This window comes from Mustelus asterias, chromosome 20, assembly GCF_964213995.1.
Source record: "Mustelus asterias chromosome 20, sMusAst1.hap1.1, whole genome shotgun sequence".
NCBI classification, from domain to species: domain Eukaryota; kingdom Metazoa; phylum Chordata; class Chondrichthyes; order Carcharhiniformes; family Triakidae; genus Mustelus; species Mustelus asterias.
The window spans coordinates 19,285,972-19,307,913 of NC_135820.1; the positions used below are offsets into that span (position 1 = coordinate 19,285,972).

The 21,942-nt window shown below is 45.7% G+C and overlaps 1 protein-coding gene across 1 annotated transcript in view; it reads left to right on the forward strand.

Moving 5' to 3' along the window:
- Positions 1-1,343, forward strand: part of LOC144508712 (uncharacterized) — a 45,368-nt gene extending 44,025 nt beyond the window's left edge. The window contains exon 7 of the mRNA XM_078237021.1: positions 1,294-1,343. Within this exon, the coding sequence (XP_078093147.1) occupies positions 1,294-1,343 (50 nt within the window). The remainder of the gene's footprint in view (positions 1-1,293) is intronic.
- Positions 1,344-21,942: the final 20,599 nt, after the last annotated feature.

Genomic DNA, 21,942 nt, shown 5'->3' on the forward strand with positions numbered 1-21,942 from the left:
GGAAATTAAGTTACAACAACAAGGCAACTCTGTCAGCAAAAATGGAAACAAGACCTCATTGAGGTCAATGGTTGCGTTTTCAGGAAAGAAACTCATCTAACTTTGTGTCAGTTTCATAAACACTGTATTCCCGGCCTTGGCCACAGGACGAAACAAAGACAAGTTACCGTGACAAATACCAAACACAAGATATGGTGACATATTATGCTAATGAAGGAGACGGCTTTTGGATAAGAAAGGGCAAAAAGCTATGTTATGATTGGTGGACTATGAATGCAAATAAAGGATTAGAGAGTTGCTCGTTTCTCATTTGCTGTAATTAACTATAACTGCTAATTTATCTGTATGAATCAACAGAACATCAAGTGAAATTCACTGAGTCTGTTCTCCTTGCGAGCAAGTAATAAAAGCCTAGGAGATTGAGTACTCATCGTGCATTGTCTGATTAATCCTCAACAACAGGAGTGGAGGAGCAGTGGTTGGATTCAGGAAAAGACAAGGATAGAGGAGGTCAGGGCTTTCCTTGTGAAGACTCCTTCTCCTCCTGATCTGACAAAGGGCAGCTATGGATGCACTCAGCAGCCTCACTTGCTTTCAGCAGCCACCTTATCCAACTAAAATACCCCACTGGTTAACACAAATGGGCAGAAACAGCTAAGGAACTTTCTCAATTTCAATTGCCCAGTGATAGATTTAAAATCAAGTCAGAAGATTTGGGTACGTTAAATCAGGCTCCAGGGCCTGCTCGCTCATTTCAATACTGTCGAGTCCTGGAATGCATGGACTGACTCACACAACCCACCAATCAGTCCTTGTGTCAATCTATCCCTTCGCTCAATTGGAGCAACTCTGTGGGCCTATTGAATCCATTCATCCTGTTTTCCCATTGGCTCTCATTGAGTGCTCATTCCACACTCCATTGCTCTGTCCATTCTAACCCAGGGTCCCACACTTCAAGTAGCCTTACTGTCTTGTACTGGGCGTGCTGGATGTAAGGGGACAATCCTGTTATTATTATCACTATTTTGCCTCAAGCAGGAAGGAGAGAGAGAGAATATCCAGGAGATTCAACAATAAAAGAGTTCCTTGAAGCAAATCAATAAAATCTCTGGACAGATGGTTGTATTCAGAGGAGGAAACTCTTGCTTTTGCTGTCAGTTCTCCAATGACAAAGAACAAAGGACAAAAGAACAAAGAAGACTTGTCCACTTGAAGAAAAGGATTTGAGGCAAACATAATGATTTGTTCCACCTTGTCTAACTCCTGAAATCATCTGTTGAATTCCTTTTCCAGTTTGTTCAGGTGGTCACAGAATTGGTTTGGATGGAACCTTTTCTGTTTGACCTGTTGCTGGACCCTCTCCAGGTTTGGGAAGTGCTCAGTAATTTTGTTCTTTAACTGGGAGGACCACAGGCCCAGTTTGAACTTGAACACATTCACTGCACTGATCATGTGTGACAAGTCTCTGCCCCTCCCCGACAGTTCACAGTTCAGCTCATTCAACTTTGGACTTGCTTCTGTAAGAAACACGAGGTCCAGCAAAGACACAGTACGCGACAACTCGCTGTGCACCTTATTTCTGATTTAAGAAAGGTGACAATTTCAGAGAACAGATCTAAAAACCTCTGGAGGTTTTTACCTCGACTTAACCACCTCACACCTGCATGAAGGATTAGATCACCAGAGGTGCTATCAAGCTTATTGAGTAACGATTTGAACAAGTGATGTTACAGAGCTCTGGCACAAACTGAGCTGACGATCTTGACAACAAACGCCATTACATGAGAAAAGTAAATAACCTTGTTCGCTAGTGCTTGTTGGTGGATATCTGTAATGACTTTAATCAGGCAATTGAGGTTGGCCTGTTAGAATATGAACTCCCTGATTAAGGGCTAAATTGATGGGCCAATCAGGGAGCCACTTGTTTTGTACTTAACCAGGACTGGCAGTTCCTCTGGGACTCCGAGTGCAGACTGCCAACTGAAAGCACTCTGTATGCTGTTAGATTTGTAAATAAAAGATTTTGGTGAAGGGACTTCTGCCTCCGAGGGCTTATTACAATAACACAGCGGTAATTGTCAAAGGAAGAGAATTCAGGATCGTTCCTGCAAAGCCTGCACTGACACCCAGCATTGACGATGCACCATTGGTTGTGATTGAAACCAGTTTCTCGATCAGAGTTTCTCAGTCACATCCCTTTTAAATTCATTGTATACATCCTCACTTCTTCTACTCTCGATATATGGCAAAAGAATGAGGACGTTCTCCTCAGAATGCCCTGAGAAAGAAGACAATCAGCTCAGCCGTATCCATCATGTCGACTGTTTCATCAGACTGCAGTGAGAAACGTTCACAGCTGGATAAGTCCTGGTGTATTTGCTCAGATACATCCTCGGAAAACAATTCCACCCTTCCGGCTACTGTCACTTTCCTGTTCCTGATTCTCTTGATGGCTGTCATCATTTCATCTTCCTTTTTAAAGTCTTTGAACAATGAGTTAGCAGCGACCATCATAACCTCCTTGATAACTTCATCATCGGTGAGCGGTGAAGTATGTTTCGCCAGCAGACGGCTAATATGAAGAGACAGGTTTTGCTAGCCTTGCCTTTAACCTTCAGATTGCAACATTCCCTTTAACCCCCCCCCCACCTTCTTTGTCCAAGCGGAGCTGCGAAATGGGAAATTTCCTTGAAATTTTGCATGCATTGTTTTGTGATGCCGTTCCAAATCACCTCTTTTACTCAAGACTGCAGTCTTGGCAAATGAGACAAATGGTCTTGCCTTTGACATTCGTAAAAAGAAATTCACTTTCTTGTTCCTGGTCTTTGGAATCCATTTGAGCAACTTCCCATTCTTTTACATTTATCCCCATCAGCATCCCCTTCTATTCCTCGTCATCAAACACTCCCAGGACAGGGACAGCATGGGGTTAGATACAGAGTAAAGCTCGCTCCTACATTGTCCCCCATCAAACATCCCCAGGGCAGGTACAGCATGGAGTTAGATACAGAGTAAAGCTCTGTCCCCCCATCAATCATTCCCAGCTCAGAAATAGCACGGGGTTAGATACAGCGTAAAACTCCCTCTACACTGTCCCCATCAAACACTCCCAAGACAGGTACAGCACAGAGTTAGATACAGAGTAAAGCTCTCTCTATACTGTCCCCATCAAAGTCTCCCAGGACAGGGTCAGCACGGAGTTAGATACAGAGTAAAGCTTTCTCTACACTATCTCTATCAAACACTCCCAGGACAGATACAGCACGGGGTTAGATACAGAGTAACGCTCCCTCCACACTGTCCTCATCAAACACTCCCAGGACAGATACAGCATTGGGTTAGATACGGAGTAAAGCTCCCTCCACACTGTCCCCATCAAACACTCCCAGGACAGATACAGCATTGGGTTAGATACACAGTAAAGCTCCCTCTCTATGTTCCGCACTGAAAGCTAGGTCAAGGGACCAAGCAAACTTGTAAACAGAGAGAGGTACCCTCACCTGACACTGTGTGCATTCAAGGTGAAGGCCTCCTTTGCACCCATATCCCTGTGTGAAGTGGCTTTATCCCAGAGGAAAATCATCAAGTTCGAGTATTGCACTCGCCTCACAGACTAATGGACTGTATGGGACTGGCTTTCTCAAACTACAACCCAGACTTGGCCACACTCACAGAGAGTGTGCAAGCACAGGTGTCACACTGTGAATAGGTGAGTGTTAGGCAGAAGTACATTTTGTGGAGGGTTTAGTAAAGTTGGATTTTTAAGAGCATTACAGAATGCTGCATTACAGAAACAGGCCATTTCATCAAATCAACCCAGGCTGGTCTTTAAAATCCATCCAAGCCACCTTCCATCCTTCCTCATTTACCTCTATCAGCATCCCCCTCTATTCCCTCTCATACCCTATCCTCTCTATCAGCATCCCCTTCTATTCCCTCTCACACCCTATCCTCTCTATCAGCATCCCCTTCTATTCCCTCTCACACCCTATCCTCTCTACCAGCATCCCCCTCTATTCCCTCTCATACCCTATCCTCTCTATCAGCATCCCCCTCTATTCCCTCTCACACCCTATCCTCTCTATCAGCATCCCCTTCTATTCCCTCTCACACCCTATCCTCTCTATCAGCATCCCCTTCTATTCCCTCTCACACCCTATCCTCTCTATCAGCATCCCCCTCTATTCCCTCTCACACCCTATCCTCTCTACCAGCATCCCCCTCTATTCCCTCTCATACCCTATCCTCTCTATCAGCATCCCCCTCTATTCCCTCTCACACCCTATCCTCTCTATCAGCATCCCCTTCTATTCCCTCTCATACCCTATCCTCTCTATCAGCATCCCCTTCTATTCCCTCTCACACCCTATCCTCTCTATCAGCATCCCCTTCTATTCCCTCTCACACCCTATCCTCTCTATCAGCATCCCCTTCTATTCCCTCTCACACCCTATCCTCTCTATCAGCATCCCCTTCTATTCCCTCTCACACCCTATCCTCTCTATCAGCATCCCCTTCTATTCCCTCTCACACCCTATCCTCTCTATCAGCATCCCCTTCTATTCCCTCTCATACCCTATCCTCTCTATCAGCATCCCCCTCTATTCCCTCTCATACCCTATCCTCTCTATCAGCATCCCCTTCTATTCCCTCTCATACCCTATCCTCTCTATCAGCATCCCCTTCTATTCCCTCTCATACCCTATCCTCTCTATCAGCATCCCCTTCTATTCCCTCTCACATCCTATCCACATAATTCTACATTCCCAGCACTCACCAGAAAAAGATGTTTCTCCTGAATTCCCTATTGGATTTCTTGACAACTGTCTGATGGCCTTTACCTTTGCTCTTCCCCACAGTTGGAAGCAATGCCCTGGATTTTCATAGAGACCTTGTGACTTACCCAGAGCATGCTGGGACCCAGGATCAGGAAATCCTTTCCCCATTTCTGACAGATCCCATTTTCACCGGTGGGGGAAAGGAGGCAGAATATGATTGATGTATGGGGGGTGGGGTTGGGGGTGGGGTGGGCTGGGCTGGGGGTGGGGGTGTCCCCATCCCTGTCTCCCCATCCCTGTCCCCATCCCCGTCCCTGTCCCCGTCCCCGCGCCCGTCCCCATCCCCATCCCCGTCCCTGTCCCCATCCCTGTCCCCATCCCTGTCCCCATCCCCATCCCTGTCCCCGTCCCCATCCCCGTGCCCGTCCCCTTCCCCATCCCTGTCCCCATCCCTGTCCCCGTCCCCGCGCCCGTCCCCATCCCCATCCCCATCCCCGTCCCCATCCCCGTCCCCATCCCCGTCCCCATCCCTGTCCCCATCCCTGTCCCCATCCCTGTCCCCATCCCCGTCCCCATCCCTGTCCCCATCCCTGTCCCCATCCCTGTCCCCATCCCCGTCCCTGTCCCCGTCCCCATCCCCGTGCCCGTCCCCTTCCCCATCCCTGTCTCCATCCCTGTCCCCGTCCCCGCGCCCGTCTCCATCCCCATCCCCATCCCCGTCCCCATCCCCATCCCCGTCCCCATCCCTGTCCCCATCCCCATCCCCATCCCTGTCCCCATCCCCATCCCCGTCCCCATCCCCGTCCCCATCCCTGTCCCCATCCCTGTCCTCATCCCCATCCCCATCCCCAGCCCCGTCCCCATCCCTGTCCCCATCCCCGTCCCCATCCCCGTCCCCATCCCCGTCCCCATCCCTGTCCCCATCCCTGTCCTCATCCCCATCCCCATTCCTGTCCCCATCCCTGTCCCCATCCCTGTCCCCGTCCCCGTCCCCATCCCTGTCCCCATCCTTGTCCCCAAACTCAGCAGTGCTATTTGGATTCAGTGCTGAGTTCAAATAGGTCCAGTTTTTACTGGAGCACGATTTATTTCTGTGAGGGAGATTTGAGGACAAGTGAGAGGTAGAAGGAAATCGAACCGTGCCATCACAGCCAACAGGTGAGTGATTGGCTGGTGACTGGTAAGTAGTTTTTTCTCTTGGTATTGTAGTTGTTGTAGTTATTCACTACAATCGTGTTTCCCTGTCATTTCTGTGGTTTCTAGTTTGTAAAGGTTATAACGAGGAGCAGGAAAGAAGGGCCCTAGAGAATTGGATATAATCTGAAACAAAACATCTTTAAAAAGTTTAATTTAAAGGGGTAAGACATGGCAGGAGAGCTCCAAGCTGTGGTTTGCTCCTCTTGCTCCATGTGGCTGGCCGGGGACAGTTCCAGTCTCCCGGGTCAGCAAGTGTGCAGGAAGCTCGAGTTTCAGAGCTGGACCAGTGGCTGGAGATGCTGTGGAGCATCCGCGAGTCAGAGAGTATCGTGGATAGCGCGTATAGAGAGGTGGTCACACCACAGGCTCAGACTCTGCAGGCAGGAAGGGAATGGGTGACCACCAAACAGAGCAAGAGAGATAGGCAGGTAGTGCAGGAATCTCCTGTGGCCATTCCCCTGCAAAATAGATATACTGCTTTGGATACTGTTGAGGGGAATGACCTCTCGGGGAAAGCAGCAGCAGCCAAACTCGCTGCACCACGATTGGTTCTGCTACAGAGCGGAGGGGTAAAAAGTGTGCCAGTACAATAGCTATAGGAGACTCAATTGTAAGGGGAATAGACAGGCATTTTTATGGCCACAAATGAGACTCCAGGATGGTATGTTGTCTCCCTGGGGCTTGGGTCAAGGATGTCTCGGACATTCTGGAGGGGGAGGGTGAACAGCCAATTGTTGTGGTACACATCGGCACAAACAACACAGGTAAAAAAAGGGATGAGATCCTAAAAGCGGAATACAGGAGGCGAGGAAAAAAGTTAAGAAATCGGACCTCAAAGATAGTGATCTCAGGATTACTACCGGTGCCACGTGCTAGTCAGAGTTGGAATGGCAGGATATATCAGATGAATACGCGGCTGAAGAAATGGTGTCAGAGGGAGGGTTTCAGATTCCTGGACCATTGGGACCAGTTCTGGGGGAGATGGGACCTGTACAAATTGGATGGATTACACCTGGGCAGGACTGGGACTGATGTCCTAGGGGGAGTGGTTGCGAGAGCAGTTGGGGAGAGTTTAATATGCCAGGGGGATGAGAACTTATGTAAGGAGTCAGAGAAGGAGGGAGCAAGGACAAAAACAAAAGGTAGGAAAAGGAATTAAACAATTGATAGGCAGAGAAACCAAGGACAAAGTTCAAACAGGGTTATAGTGAAAAATATTGGGAGTGAGACCAACAATGATAAAAACACAAGGCTCTGTGCCTTAATACGCTGAGCATTTGCAATAAAGTCGATGAACTAATCGCACAGGTAGATGTAAACAGGTACAATATAATTGGGATTACGGAGACATGGCTGCAGGGTGACCAGGGGTGGGAATTGAATGTCCCAGGGTACTCAATATTTAGGAAGGGCAGGCATCCCGGTACCTAAGAAAAACTAAGCAGTGTGCTTTAATAACAGTCGGTCAGTGGCTCTGACATCGATCATTATGAAGTTCTTCGAAAGGCTAGTCGTGACACGAATCAATTCCAGCCTCTAGGACTACCTGCATCCACTACAGTTTGCCTACCACAGTAATAGGTCCACAGCAGATGCCATCTCACTGACTCTGCACTCAACCCTGGAACACCTAGATAACAAAAACACCTATGTCAGACTCCTATTTATTGACTACAGCTCAACCTTCAACACCATTATTCCCATGAACTTCATCTCCAAACTCTGTGACCTGGGCCTCGGCACCTCCCTCTGCGACTGGATCCTGAACTTCCTAACTCACAGATCACAATCAGTAAGGATAGGCAACAACATCTCCTCCACGATCAGCCTCAACACCGGTGCCCCACAAGGCTGTGTTCTCAGCCCCCTACTATACTCCTTATACACCTATGACTGTGTGGCCAAATTCCCCTTCAATTCAATTTTCAAGTTTGCTGACGACACCATCGTAGTGGGTCAGATCTCAAACAATGACGAGACAGAGTACAGGAATGAGATAGAGAATCTGGTGAACTGGGGCGGCGACAATAATCTCTCCCTCAATGTCAACAAAACCAATGAGATTGTTATCGACTTCAGGAAGCATAAAGGAGAATATGCCCCTGTCTACATCAACGGCGACGAAGTAGAAAGGGTCGAGAGCTTCAAGTTTTTAGGTGTCCAGATCACCAACAACCTCTCCTGGTCTCCCCATGCTGACACTATAGTTAAGAAAGACCACCAACACCTCTACTTTCTCAGAAGACTAAGGAAATTTGGCATGTCAGCTACGACTCTCATCAACTTTTACAGATGCACCATAGAAAGCATTCTTTCTGGTTGTATCACAGCTTGGTATGGCTCCTGCTCTGCCCAAAACCACAAGGAACTACAAAAGTTCATGAATGTAGCCCAATCCATCACGCAAACCAGCCTCCCAACCATTGACTCTATCTACATTTCCTGTTGCTTCGGCAAAGCAGCCAGCATAATTAAGGACCCCACACACCCCAGACATTCTCTCTTCCACCTACTTCCGTCGGGACAAAGATACAAAAGTCTGAGATCACATACCAACCGACTCAAGAATAGCTTCTTCCCTGCTGCCATCAGACTTTTAAATGGACTTACTTTGCATTAAGTTGATCTTTTTCTACACTCTAGCTATGACTGTAACAGTACTTTCTCCATTCTCTCCTTTCCTTCTGCATGAACGGTATGTTTTGTCTGTATAGTGCGCAAGAAACAATATTTTTCACTGTATGATAATACATGTGACAATAATAAATCAAATCAAATCAATTTGTAAAGAAAAAGGTTGTGGAGTGGCACTGCTGGTTAAAAAGGAAATTAGCATCGTAGTGAGAAAGGATATTGGCTCTGACAATGTGGAGTCTGTTCGGGTAGATTTGAGAAATGCCAAGGGGCAAAAAACATTAGTGGGTGTCATATATAGACCCCCAAACTGCAGTGGTGATGTTGGGAATGGCATTAAAACAAAGTTAGAGATTTGTGTGATTAGGGAATATCGGTGATCATGGGTGATTTTAATCTGCATATAGATTGGGCAAATCAAATTAGCCACAGTGCTGTCGAGGAGGAATTCCTGGAGTGTGTACAGGATGGTTTTCTTGACCAATATGTGGAGGAACCAACTAGAGCCATCTTAGACTGGGTACTGTGTAATGAGAAGGGAATCATTGCCTATCTAGCTATACAAAGATGTGCGGGTTAGGTTGATTGGCCATGCTAAAAATTGCCCTTAGTGTCCTAGGATGCGTAGGTTACAGGGATTAGTGGGTAAATATGTAGGGATATGGGGGGGTAGGGCCTCGGTGGGATTGTGGTCAGTGCAGACTCGATGGGCCGAATGGCCTCTTTCTGTGCTGTAGGGTTTCTAAGATTCTAAGATTTCTAAGATACAAGACCCCTTGGGAATGAGCGACCATAACATGATAGAATTTTTTCTTAAGATGGAGAGTGAAGTAGTTGATTCGGAGACTAGGGTCCTGAAACTTAATAAAGGAAACTATGAAGATTTGAGGCCTCGATAGATTGGGGAGAGTTACTTATAGAGATGACAGTGGATAGGCAATGGCAAACATTCAAGGAACGCATGTGGGAACTGCAGCAATTGTTTATTCCTGTCTGGCACAAAAGCAAAATGGGTAAGAGGGCCGATCCATGGCTTAAAAAGGAAATTAGAGAGAGTATCCGATCTCAGGAAGAAGCAGACAGATTGACCAAGGGAAATAATAGGTCTGAGGATTGGGATCGGTTTAGAATTCAGGAAAGAAGGACCAAGGGATTGATTAAGAAGGGGAAAATACAGTACGAAAGTAAGCTTGCAGTGAACATAAAGACTGACACTAAGACTTTCTATAGATATGTGAAGAGAAAGAGGTTGGTGAAAACAAATGTAGATCTCTACAGACAGAAACGGGGGAATGTATAACAGGGGACAAAGAAATGGCCGAGCAACTGAATACATACTTTGATTCAGTCTTCACAAAAAGAGGACACAAATCAGATACCAGAAATGTTGGAGAATGCAAGATTTAGTGAGAGGGAAGGACTGAGGGAGATCAATATTAGCAGAGAAATGATGCTGGGAATATTGATGGCATTGAAGACGGATAAATCCCTGGGGCCTGATAATCTACATCCCAGAGTACTTAAGGAAGTCGCTCTGGATACATTGGTGGTCATCTTCCAGGATTCTATAGACTCTGGAACAGTCCCTGCAGATTGGAGGGTAGCTAATGTCACTCCAATATTCAAAAAGAGAAAACAGGGAATTATAGACCAGTAAGCTTAACATCGGTAGTGGGGAAAATTCTCGAATCCATTATCAAGGACTTTATAGCAGAGCATTTAGAAAGCAGTGGCAGAATCAGACAGAGTCAGCATGGATTTATGAAGGGGAAATCATGCTTGACAAATCTGTTGGAATTCTTTGAAGATGTAACTAGTAGAGTTGACAAGGGGGAGCCAGTCAATGTGGTGTATTTGGACCTACAGAAAGCATTTGACAAAGTCCCGCATAAGAGATTATCGTGCAAGATTAAAGTGCTTGGGATTGGGGGAAGTGTATTGAGATTGATAGAAAACTGGTTGGCAGAGAGGAAACAAAGTGTAGGAATTAATGGGTGCTTTATAAATTGGCAGGCAGTAACTAGTGGGGTTCCACAGGGATCGGTGCTGGGGCCCCAGCTATTCACAATATATATTAATAATTTGGATGAGGGAACAAAATGTAACATCTCAAAGTTTGCAGATGATAACAAGGCCACGGAGTTTGGAGATGAAGTTCATGGGAATAATGGTGTTGACGAGGATGCAGAGATCCTTCAGAATGATCTGAACAGGTTGGGTGAGTGGGCTAATCAATGGCAGATGCAGTATAATTTGGATAAATGTGAGGTTATTCACTCTGGAAGCAAAAACAAGAAGGCAGATTACTACCTAAATGTCTGTAAATTGGGAGAGGGGAGTGTGCAGCGGGACCTGGGTGTCCTTGTGCACCAGTCACTGAAGGTAACATGCAGGTGCAGCAGGTGGTAAAGAAGGCAAATTGTACATTGGCCTTCAGTGCGAGAAGTTTTGAGTACAGGAGCAGGGATGTGTTGTTGCAATTATACAGGGCCTTGGTGAGGCCACACCTAGAGTATTGTGTACAGTTTTGGTCTCCTTTTCTGAGGAAGGATATTCTTGCTCTCGAGGGAGTGCAGCGAAGGTTTACCAGGCTGATTCCAGGGATGGTGGGATTGATGTATGAGGAGAGATTGACTAGGTTAGGATTGTTGTCACTGGACTTCATACAAGTGAGGGGGGATCACATGGAGACTTATAAAATTCTAACAGGACTAGACAGGGTAGATGCAGGGAGGATATTCCTGATGGTGGGGGAGTCCAGAACCAAGGGTCAGAGTCCAAGGATTCAGGGTAGACCATTTAGGACAGAGGTGGGGAGACATTCCTTCACCCAAGAGGGGTGAGCCTGTGGAATTCATTACCACAGGAAGTAGTTAATGCCAAAACATTGAATGGATTCAAGAGGTGGCTGGATATTGCACCTGAGGAGAATGGGATCAAAGGTTATGGGGAGAAAGCAGGATTAGGCTATTGAGTTGGATGATCAGCCATAATTGCAATGAATGGCGGAGCAGGCTCGAAGGGCCTAATGGCCTCCTCCTGCTCCTATCTTCTATGTTTCTATTTCCCACAGTGTGTGAATTACTATTTTTAAGAGGAGCTTTTAATGCTTGTAAAAGGTGATAAGGCCTGTGGAACTGTCAAGCTGTCAAGTTATTTAAATCTCCTGCCCTTCAAATTTGGAAGAAAGCCTACCTCTGCCTCTGTGTTGATAAAAATAATTAATGCTTTCAGTTTCAATTGCTATATGCTGACATAATTTTAAGGGCAATAATGATAGTATTACTACTGCTTGATTGTTTCCACAAACTATCATTTTTACAGCGCCAGGGGAGGTCTTGGTGGGGGGAGGGGGCGGCGGTGGTTAGGTTCACTGTTTGATTGTCAGTTCTATGAGAGTGTTAAGGGATTTGTTGTCTTTGATGTGGGGCTAAGAGTACATTTTTTGTTCTTATAAGTGATTAAGTGATTGAAGGGATTTAAATGTATTGACTGGCTTATATCAATGAAAATGTTTTTTTAAATGTTATCAACTCTGCAATAGATAGTTAGAACTCTATTTTATTTTATCTCAGCATGGCTTCTGAGGTCTGCTCATGGTGGTTGTTGGATGAGTTGGCATGTTGGATGGACCGGAAAAGGGTTGTGGGTGGAGGGCATGAGTTGACGTGAGTTGGCACAACATTGACATAGGGGCTATTCGGATCATGGCATTTGGTGGGGGGGGCAAGAGATGGCATGAGGCTATGAGGGCCATGGGGCATGGGGTTGGATTGAATTGGCATGAACAATTCATGGGGAGTGGGTGGGAGGGTGAGAGGTTGTAAGAGGTGAGAGCTAAAGGGCCTATTATTCAACCACACAACTGGGACCAAAACGCAGAGCACTGAGGAAGCTCGGGACTCAGAAGCCCCCATGTCGCCCTATAAACTGTTTCCTGGTGTGGTGGGCCCAATTCCAGCTTGCTCCCACATCCCGGAGTGCAGGTCCTATTATTGGGGGAATTTATCCTGAGGGAGGTGCATTGAGCCTGGAAATTTACCATCTCTGCTTACCTAACTCGGGAGTGAAAATCCAGGACTCTGTTTCTGTGTCTACTCTTACAGAACCTTACAGAATTTTAAAAGACCTCTTTAAATCACCCAACAAGAAAAAGTGACCCAGGCCAGCCCTTCCCTGACAGGTCAAACCTCACATTTGGTATCTTCCTTGTGAACCCTTTTTACCATCTCTCTAATGTCTTTTTATCCTTTAGTTATAATATGGTGACCAGAGCTGCACACAGTACTCCAAGGTACAACAAAGATCTAGAAACATAGAAAATAGAAGTAGGAGTAGGCCATTCGGCCCTTCGAGTCTGCTCTGCCATTCACTATGATCATGGCTGATCATCCAACTAAATAGCCTGATCCCGCCTTCTCCCCATGTCCTTTGATCCCCTTCGCTCCAAGAGCTATATTTAACTCTCTTGAAAACATTCAATGTTTTGGCCTCAACTACTTTCTGTGGTAATGAATTTCTCAGGCTTATCACTCCCTGGATGAAGAAATTTCTCCTCATCTCAGTTCAAAATGGTTTACCCCATATCGTTAGATTATGACCCATAGTTCTGGACACCCCACTATTTGGAACATCCTTCCTACATCTATCCTGTCTAGTCCTGTCAGAATTTTATAGGTTTCTGTGAGATCCCCCCCTCATTCTTCCTAACTCAAGCGAATATAATCTTAACCGACTCAATCTCACCTCATACCTCAGTCCCGCCATCCCAGGAACCAGTCTGGTAACCCTTCTCTGCACTCCTTCTAGAGCAAGAACATTCTTCCTCAGATAAGGAGACCAAAACTGCACAATATATGTCATGTTTGGCCTCATCAAGGCCATGTATAATTGCACCAAGACATCCCTGCTCCTGTACTTGAATCTTCTCACTATGAATGTCAACATACCATCTGCCTTCCTTACTGCTTGCTGCACCTGCATGCTTACGACTGGTGTATGAGGACACCCAGATCTCATTGTATGTTATTTTCTCTAAATTTATAGCCATTCAGATAGTAATCTGTCTGCTTGTTTCTTTTCCATGGGGTGTGGGCATCACTGGCAAGGTCAGCATTTGTTGCCCATGCCTAATTGCCCTTGAACTAGCCCTTGCTAGTTAAGAGCCAACCACATTGCTGTGGCTCTGGATTCACATGCAGACCAGACCAGATAAGGATGGCAGATTTCCTTCCCTATGTGTAATAGTATGGTGGCACAGCGGTTAGCACTGTTGCCTCACAGCGCCAGGGACATGGGTTGAATTCCTGGCTTGGATCATAGTCTGTATGTTCTCCCCGTGTCTGCATGGGTTTCCCCTGGATGCTCCAGTTTCATCCCACAGTACAAAAGACATGCTGGTTAGGTGCCTTGGCTGTGCTAAATTCTCCCTCAGTGTACCTGAACAGGCACCAGAGTGTGGGGCGACCAGGTGATTTTCACAGTAACTTCATTGCAGTGTTAATGTAAGCCTACTTGTGACACTAATAAATGAACTTAAAACTTTGCATCCATGCTTTCTTTTCCCTACATTCTTTTAAAATGCACAAACGTGATTTGTCTGGACCACAAATCTTCTTTGAGTTTGATTAGTTTATTTATTCTTTCTTCTCTTCCTATTTTAGATGCAGTTTTATCATTCCTAAACATTTTTCTGATGTCATGACCTCTTGATTCATCTTCCTGTTAAACACTGAACCAAAATAATGAGTTAATATTTTAACCACTTTGCTATTTTTGCCTGTAATTTTACCCCAGTGAACCCTTCATAACCCTCTTCCCATCCTGTCTCTATCTCCATGCCAGCAGTGTATTTCCTTTTCTATTATGGACCCTAAGGATTCCATCACTTGAATTTCCAGACAGAAGATGCTGTCTGTGCAGCCTTCCAACTAAAATCATCAATTTAAACACAGCATTCAAGCTATGTCATAAAATGCATGTTGTACTTGTTAGTCAAAGCAGTGTGACTGTGTGTGAATGTGTGAGCGAGGGTGTGTGTGAATGTGTGAGTGATGATATGCGTGAATGTGTGTGTGAAGGTGTGCGTGAAGGTGTGAGCGAGAGAGCGAGTGTGAGACTGAGTGTTTGTGTGTGGGTATGTGCGTGTGTGGGTGTGTGTGTGGGGGGGTATGTGTGTGTGTGTGAGTGTGTCTGAGTGAGTGTGTGTGGGTGTGCGAATGAGAGTGTGTGTGTGTGTGTGTGTGCGAGTGTGTGTGTGTGCCGAGAGTGTGTGTGCAAGAGTGTGTGTTTGTGTGTTCAAGTGTGTGTGTTTGTGTGTGCAAGTGAGTGTGTGTGCGAATGAATGATATGTGTGTGCGAGTGTGTGTGTGTGCGCGTGCGAGTGTGTGTGTGCGTGTGCGAGTGTGTGTGTGCGCGTGCGAGTGTGTGTGCGCGAATGTGTGTGTGCACGAGTGTGTGTGTGTGTGTGCGTATGAATGATTTGTGTGTGTGAGTGCAAGTGAGTGTGTGTATGTGTGAGTGTGTGTGTTTGTGAGTGTATGTGTGTGCGAGCGAGTGTGTGTGTGTGAATGAATGATGTGTGTGTGCGAGTGTGTGCGTGTGTGTGCCGAGAGTGTGTGTGCAAGAGCGTGTGTGTGTGTTTGTGTGTTCAAGTGTGTGTGTTTGTGTGTGCAAGTGAGTGTGTGTGTGAATGAATGATATGTGTGTGCGAGTGTGTGTGTGTGCGCGAGTGTGTGTGCGCGAGTGTGTGTGTGAATGAATGATTTGTGTGTGTGTGTGAGTGCAAGTGTGTGTGTGAGAGTGTGCGAGTGTGTGTGAATGAATGATTTATGTGTGTGTGTGCCGAGAGTGTGTGTGCAAGAGTGTGTGTGTGTGTTTGTGTGTTCAAGTGTGTGTGTTTGTGTGTGCGAGTGAGTGTGTGTGAATGAATGATATGTGTGTGCGAGTGTGTGTGTGTGCGCGAGTGTGTGTGCGCGAGTGTGTGTGTGAATGAATGACTTGTGTGTGTGTGAGTGCAAGTGTGTGTGTGTGTGTGCGAGTGTGTGTGTATGTGTGAGAGTGTGCGAGTGTGTGTGAATGAATGATTTATGTGTGTTTGTGCGAGTGTGTGTATGTGTGTGTGTGTGTGTGTGTTTGTGAGTGTGTGTGTGTGCGAGCGAGTGTGTGTGAATGAATGATGTGTGTGTGCGAGTGTGTGTGTGCGAGCGAGTGTGTGTGAGTGTATGTGTGAGTGTGTGTGCATAAGGGTTCTATCAAGACCAGGGTTGACTGTGTCCAATCTCATTTCACCCAAACACAGGAAGACATTCAAAGGCAGTAGGACAGCCTGTATCAGGCCCTTTTGCAATAAACAATCAAATATTCTATATTTGCTGAAATAAATAATCTCGTTGTTGATACAAAGGAGCTGTGATGTTTTACTTGATCACTGCAATAAATACCTCAGTGCACAGAGGTACTGTGCTTGGAAATGTTTCTGACTGGCAGCCCTTCTCATGGGCAAAGTTACTTCTGCCACTCAGTTGTAATAACAGGAGGAGATGATGGGAAGCTGCGGCAGTCCAGTGTATGAAGTCTGAGGTAACAGCTGTTCCTAAATCAGGGTCAGATGGCCCAGTATACCTGTGTGTAAAACTCCAGAGTGTAGACTCACAGACATCGCTTTCAACCTGAGGCAGATAGATCCACTCACGGGACCCCAATGTTCATTCCATCCGTGGACAAGGCCAGTTTAATCCCAGGCACAACGGTCACCAAGGATTACCATCATCTGTTACAGAGAGGCATTCGCAATGAATAGATTTTGAAACTCGGAGGATTTGCTTAATAAACATAACAATTTGCCTTGATATCCAGTCTTAAAGGGTCAATGATCTCCACTGAATTGTCTTTACAAAGCACTCGAGCCAATGAATTGCATCTGTAGTCCTTTTCTTTAAAGAAAAATGGGCAAATGCAGCAGTTAATTCATGCACAATTAAGTCCTATTTATGGGGGAGTCCAACACTAAGCAGAGACATGGTTGCAGCGTTACCAGGGATGGGAACTGAAAGTCCAGGTATATTCTGTATTTCGGAAGGAAAAGGGAAAGGAGGTGGGGAGAACCATTGGTGAAGGAGGGAATCAGTGCAATAGTGAAGGAGGATATTGGCTCGGAAAATCACAATGTGGCATCTATATGAGTGGCGATAAAGTTTATTTATTAGTGTCACAAATAGGTTTACATTAACACAGCTGTGAAGTTACTGTGAAAATCCCTAGTCGCCACATTCCGGCACCTGTTTGGGTACACTGAGGGAGGATTTAGCATGGCCAATGCACCTAACCAGCACATCTTTCAGACTGTGGGAGGAAACTGGAGCACCCGGAAGAAACTTGAGGAGAACGTGCAGACTCCACACAGACAGGGATGCAAGCCGGCAATTGAACCCGGGTCCCTGGCACTGTGAGACAACAGTGCTAACCACTGTGCCACTTCAGAACATTAATAGAACATAGAACAGTACAGCACAGAACAGGCCCTTCGGCCCACAATGTTGTGCCGAGCTTTATCTGAAACCAAGATCAAGCTATCCCACTCCCTACCATCCTGGTGTGCTCCATGTGCCTATCCAATAACCGCTTAAATGTTCCTAAAGTGTCTGACTCCACTATCACTGCAGGCAGTCCATTCCACACCCCAACCACTCTCTGCGTAAAGAACCTACCTCTGATATCCTTCCTATATCTCCCACCATGAACCCTATAGTTATGCCCCCTTGTAATAGCTGTCTGGTGCAAAAATAAAAACCATGGCTTACAAAAGAAATTAGGGATAATATTAAATTAAAAGAGGAGATCTATAAAATTACCAAAAAAAGCAGCAAGCCTGAGGATTGGGATTGGGATTTAGAATTCGCAAAAGAAGACAAAAATATCAATCAAGAGGGGGAAAATAGAGTATGAGGCAACATTGCAGGGAACAAAGAAACTGACTGTAAAAGTTTTATCAATAGGTGAAGTGAAAAAGATTAGTAAAGCAAATGTAGGTCCCTTACAGTCAGAAACCGGGGAAATTATAATGGGGAACAAAGAAATGGCAGAAGAATTGAATGATGTGGAGATGCCAGCGTTGGACTGGGGTAAACACAGTAAGAAGTCTCACAACACCAGATTAAAGAAGAATTGAACACATACTTTGGTTCTGTCTTCACAAAAGAGGGCACAAATAACCTCCCAGAAATGTTAGGGAACCAAGGGTCTAACAAAAGGGTGGAATTTAAGGATATTAGTAAGAAAATGGTGCTGGAAGATGACTGGGGTTAAAGGCTGACAAATCCCTGGAGCCTGGTAATCTACATTCCGAATATTAAAGGGAGTGGCCCTGGAAATATTGAATGCATTGGTGGTCATCTTCCAAAATTCTATGGACTCTGGAGCAGTTCCTACAGATTGAAAGGTGGTAAATGTAACCTCATTATTAAGAAAGGGAGAGAGAGAGACTAAAGGGAGAATCACAGACCAGTAAGTTTGATATCAGTAGTGGAGAAGATGCGAGAGTCTATTATAAAAGTTGTGATTATGGAAAATTTGGAAAGCATTAATGGGATTGGACAAAGCCAGCGTGGGTTTATGAAAGGCAAATCATGCTTAATAAATCGACTGGAGATTTTTGAGGATGTAACTAGTAGAATAGCGAAGGAGAACCAGTGGATGTGGTGTATTTGGACTTACAGAAGTCTTTTGATTAGGTCCCTCATGAGAGGTTAGCGGGAAAAATTAAAGCATATGGGATAGGGGGTAATGTATTGACATGGATCGAGAATTGGTTGATAGACAGGAAGCAGAGAATGGGAATAAATGGGTCTAAGGGGCGGCACGGTAGCACAGTGGTTAGCACTGCTGCTTTACAGCTCCAGGGTCCCGGGTTCGATTCCCGGCTCGGGTCACTGTCTGTGTGGAGTTTGCACATTCTCCTCGTGTCTGCGTGGGTTTCCTCCGGGTGCTCCGGTTTCCTCCCAGAGTCCAAAGATGTGCGGGTTAGGTTGATTGGCCAGGTTAAAAATTGCCCCTTAGAGTCCTGGGATGTGTAGGTTAGAGGGATTAGCGGGTAAATATGTGGGGGTAGGGCTTGGGTGGGATTGTGGTCGGTGCAGACTCGATGGGCCGAATGGCCTCCTTCTGCACTGTAGGGTTTCTTTCCTTCTTTCTATGATTTTTCCCAAGTGGCAGGCAGTGACTATTTTTTTTTATTCATTCGTTGGACATGGGTGTCGCTGGATAGCCAGCATTTATTGCCCATCCCGAGTTGCCCGAGGGCAACTTAGAATCAACCACTTTGATGTGGCTCTAGAGTCACATGTAGGCCAGACTGAATAAGGACGGCAGATTTCCTTCCCTAAAGGATACTCATGACCAAATGGGTTTTTCTGCCAATCGACGATGGTTTCACGGTCATCAGTAGATTCGTAATTCCAGATATTTTTTATTGAATTCAAATTCCACCATCTGCTGTGGTGGGATTCGAACACAGGTCCCCAGAATATTAGCTGAGTTTCTGGATTAATAGTCTCGTGATAATACCACTAAACCATTTCCTCCCCTAGTGGGGCACCGCAGGGATCAGTGCTTGGGCCTGAGCTGTTCACAATACATATAAATGACCTGGATGTGGGAACCAAATGTAACATTTCCAAGTTTGCTGATAACACAAAACTGGGTGAAATTGTGAGTAGTGAGGAGGATGCATGGAGACTTCAAGATGACTTAGACAAGTTGAGTGAGTGGGCGAACACATGGCAGATGCAGTACAACATAGCTAAATGTGAAGATATATGCTTTAGTGTGAAAAACAGAAAGGAAGAGTGTTATTTAAATGCTGATATATTAGGAAGTGTGGCTGTACAAAGGGATCTGGGTGTCCTTGTACAACCATCAATAAAAGTGGAGAGACAGGTGCAACAAGTAATTAGAAACATGGCCTTCGTTGCAAGAGGATTTGAGTTCAGAAGTAGGGGTGTCTTATTGCTGTTAAACAGGGTCTTGATGAGACCACAGCTGGAGTACTGCATGCAGTTTTGGGCTCCCTACCTCAGAAAGGGCATACTTGCCATCGAGGGAGTGCAGTGAAAGTTCACTAGGCTGATACTGGTGTAGCCGAAACTGTCCTATGAGGAGAGATTTGTTTGACTGGACATATATTCACTGGAGTTGAGAAGGGTGAGAGGAAATCTCATTGAAACGTATAAAATTCTAACAGGGCTGGACAGACTATAAGCTGGGAGGATGTTTTTCCTGGTTGGGGAATCTTGAACCAGGGGTCACACCCTCAGGATACGGGGTAGACCATTTAGGACTGAGATGAGGAAATATTTCTTCACTCAAAGAGGAGTGAACTCTGGAATTCTCTACCACAGAAGGTTGTGGAGGTCAAGTCACTGAATGTAACTAAGAAAGAGATAGATAATATTTTTAAATTTTAATGGCATCAAGGTGTATGGGGAGAAACTGGGATTGTGGCATTGAGATAGAGAATCAGCCATGATCATATTGAATGGTGGAGCAGGCTCAAATGACTTGAATGGCCTACTCCTGCTCCTACTTTCTATGTTTCTAAAAGATACAAATCTAAGATGGTCAGTAATAAACCCAGTAAGGAATTTGGGCAGAAGATTGACAATCTGGAGGGTAGTGAGGTTAGGCAAGTTGATGCTAATTTGCAGTTGAGGCAAATGAATACATTTGAGGAGAGGCTAGACAGAGAAAGGAATGGAAGGATAGGCTGAGGTGAAGGATAAGAAGGAAGCTCATCTGGAACATAAAATTGAAATAACCAGTTGTACAAATGACCTGCGACTTTGCTGTAAATTCTATGGGATGTATTTTTGATGATATTGGTTGAGAGTTGCACTGGAGTGTCAGCTTCGATTTTGTGTCTGAAGTGGTGCTTGAACCCATCAACCCTCTAATGCAGAAACATGCACCCGGGCTGACTTGAGTCCATTATAAATGAAATGTCACACAGCTTAATTGACCATTGCTCATTCAAGGTTCTTATATACACCATGTAATTGGGGATTGGGTCTATCAGGGTAGGGAGCCTGAGCTGTCTCACTATTCATTACTATCTGATGTGTCAGTCCCCCATCAGCACAGCGTCAAATCAGACTAATATATGGTATGAATACAAGACTCTAAAACCATGCAGCCAAACACATCAGTTACTGCAAACCCCATTTCAGAACTTGTTTCCACTTTCTTTGTTCCTTAATTTCCTCCTCACTGCCATCCATTTCTACTTTCCATTCTCTCGACATTGTCATTCATTCCCCCTGGATTTGTTTCCAGTCCCTCTCCTCTCCCTATAATGCTGAGTCCTGTGGCTATTTCCCTGGGTCAAGGCCACCTTGCCTGTAGCACCGCTCTTTGCAGTAAGACAGAAGATCCCAATCACTGTGCAGGATTGGACAGGAACGCCTGTTCCCACACCATCTCTGGTCAATGGATGAGCTGGCAGCCACGTTGTTTCCACTATCACAGGGACAGGCATTGAAAACAGAGGGGTCAGCCTGAAAACTTGGACTGAGAGGACAGACCCCACCCACACTGACACCCACCGGGATCAAACATGAACAGTTGTGGGTGCGGTGGCTGACATCTTCTGATCCTGTGCCCCCCAGCTTGCTAATTCTCAGCAGTCCTGCCACATCCAGTTGTGAATAGAAGTGGACAATTCAACAACTCACTGGAGGAGGAGGCTCCACAAACATCCCTATCCTCAATGATGGGGCAGCTCATCAGTTGGCCCATGTTTGATCTGGTGCCATGAGATTTTATGGGGTCCAGAGCCAATGTTAAGGACTTCCAGGGCTATTCCCTCCTGACTGTACCACTGTGCTGCCTGCCACCTCTGCTGGGTCTGTCTTGCCGGTGGGACAGGACATACCCAGGGATGGTAATGGTGGTGTCTGGGACATTATCTGTAAGGTATGATTCTGTGAGTATAATTATATCAGACTGTTACCTGATTGGTTTGCTTTGGCACAAGTCCCCAGATGTTAGCAGGGAGGCCTTTTGATGGTCAACAGGGCTGTTTGCAGTTGTCCTTTCCGGTGCTGATCCAATGCCGGGTGGTCTATCAGTTTTAATTCCTTTTCCAATTTCTTTTATAGATTTTGTGGCTGTATGATACGGCTGAGTGTCTCACTCAGCCATTTCAGAGGGCAGTTAAGAGTCAAGCACATTGCTGTGGCTCTGGAGTCACATGTAGGCCAGACCAGGTAAGGACGGCAGATTTCCTTCCCTAAAGGACGTTAGTGAACCAGGTGGTTTTTTTGTGACAATTGGCAATGGT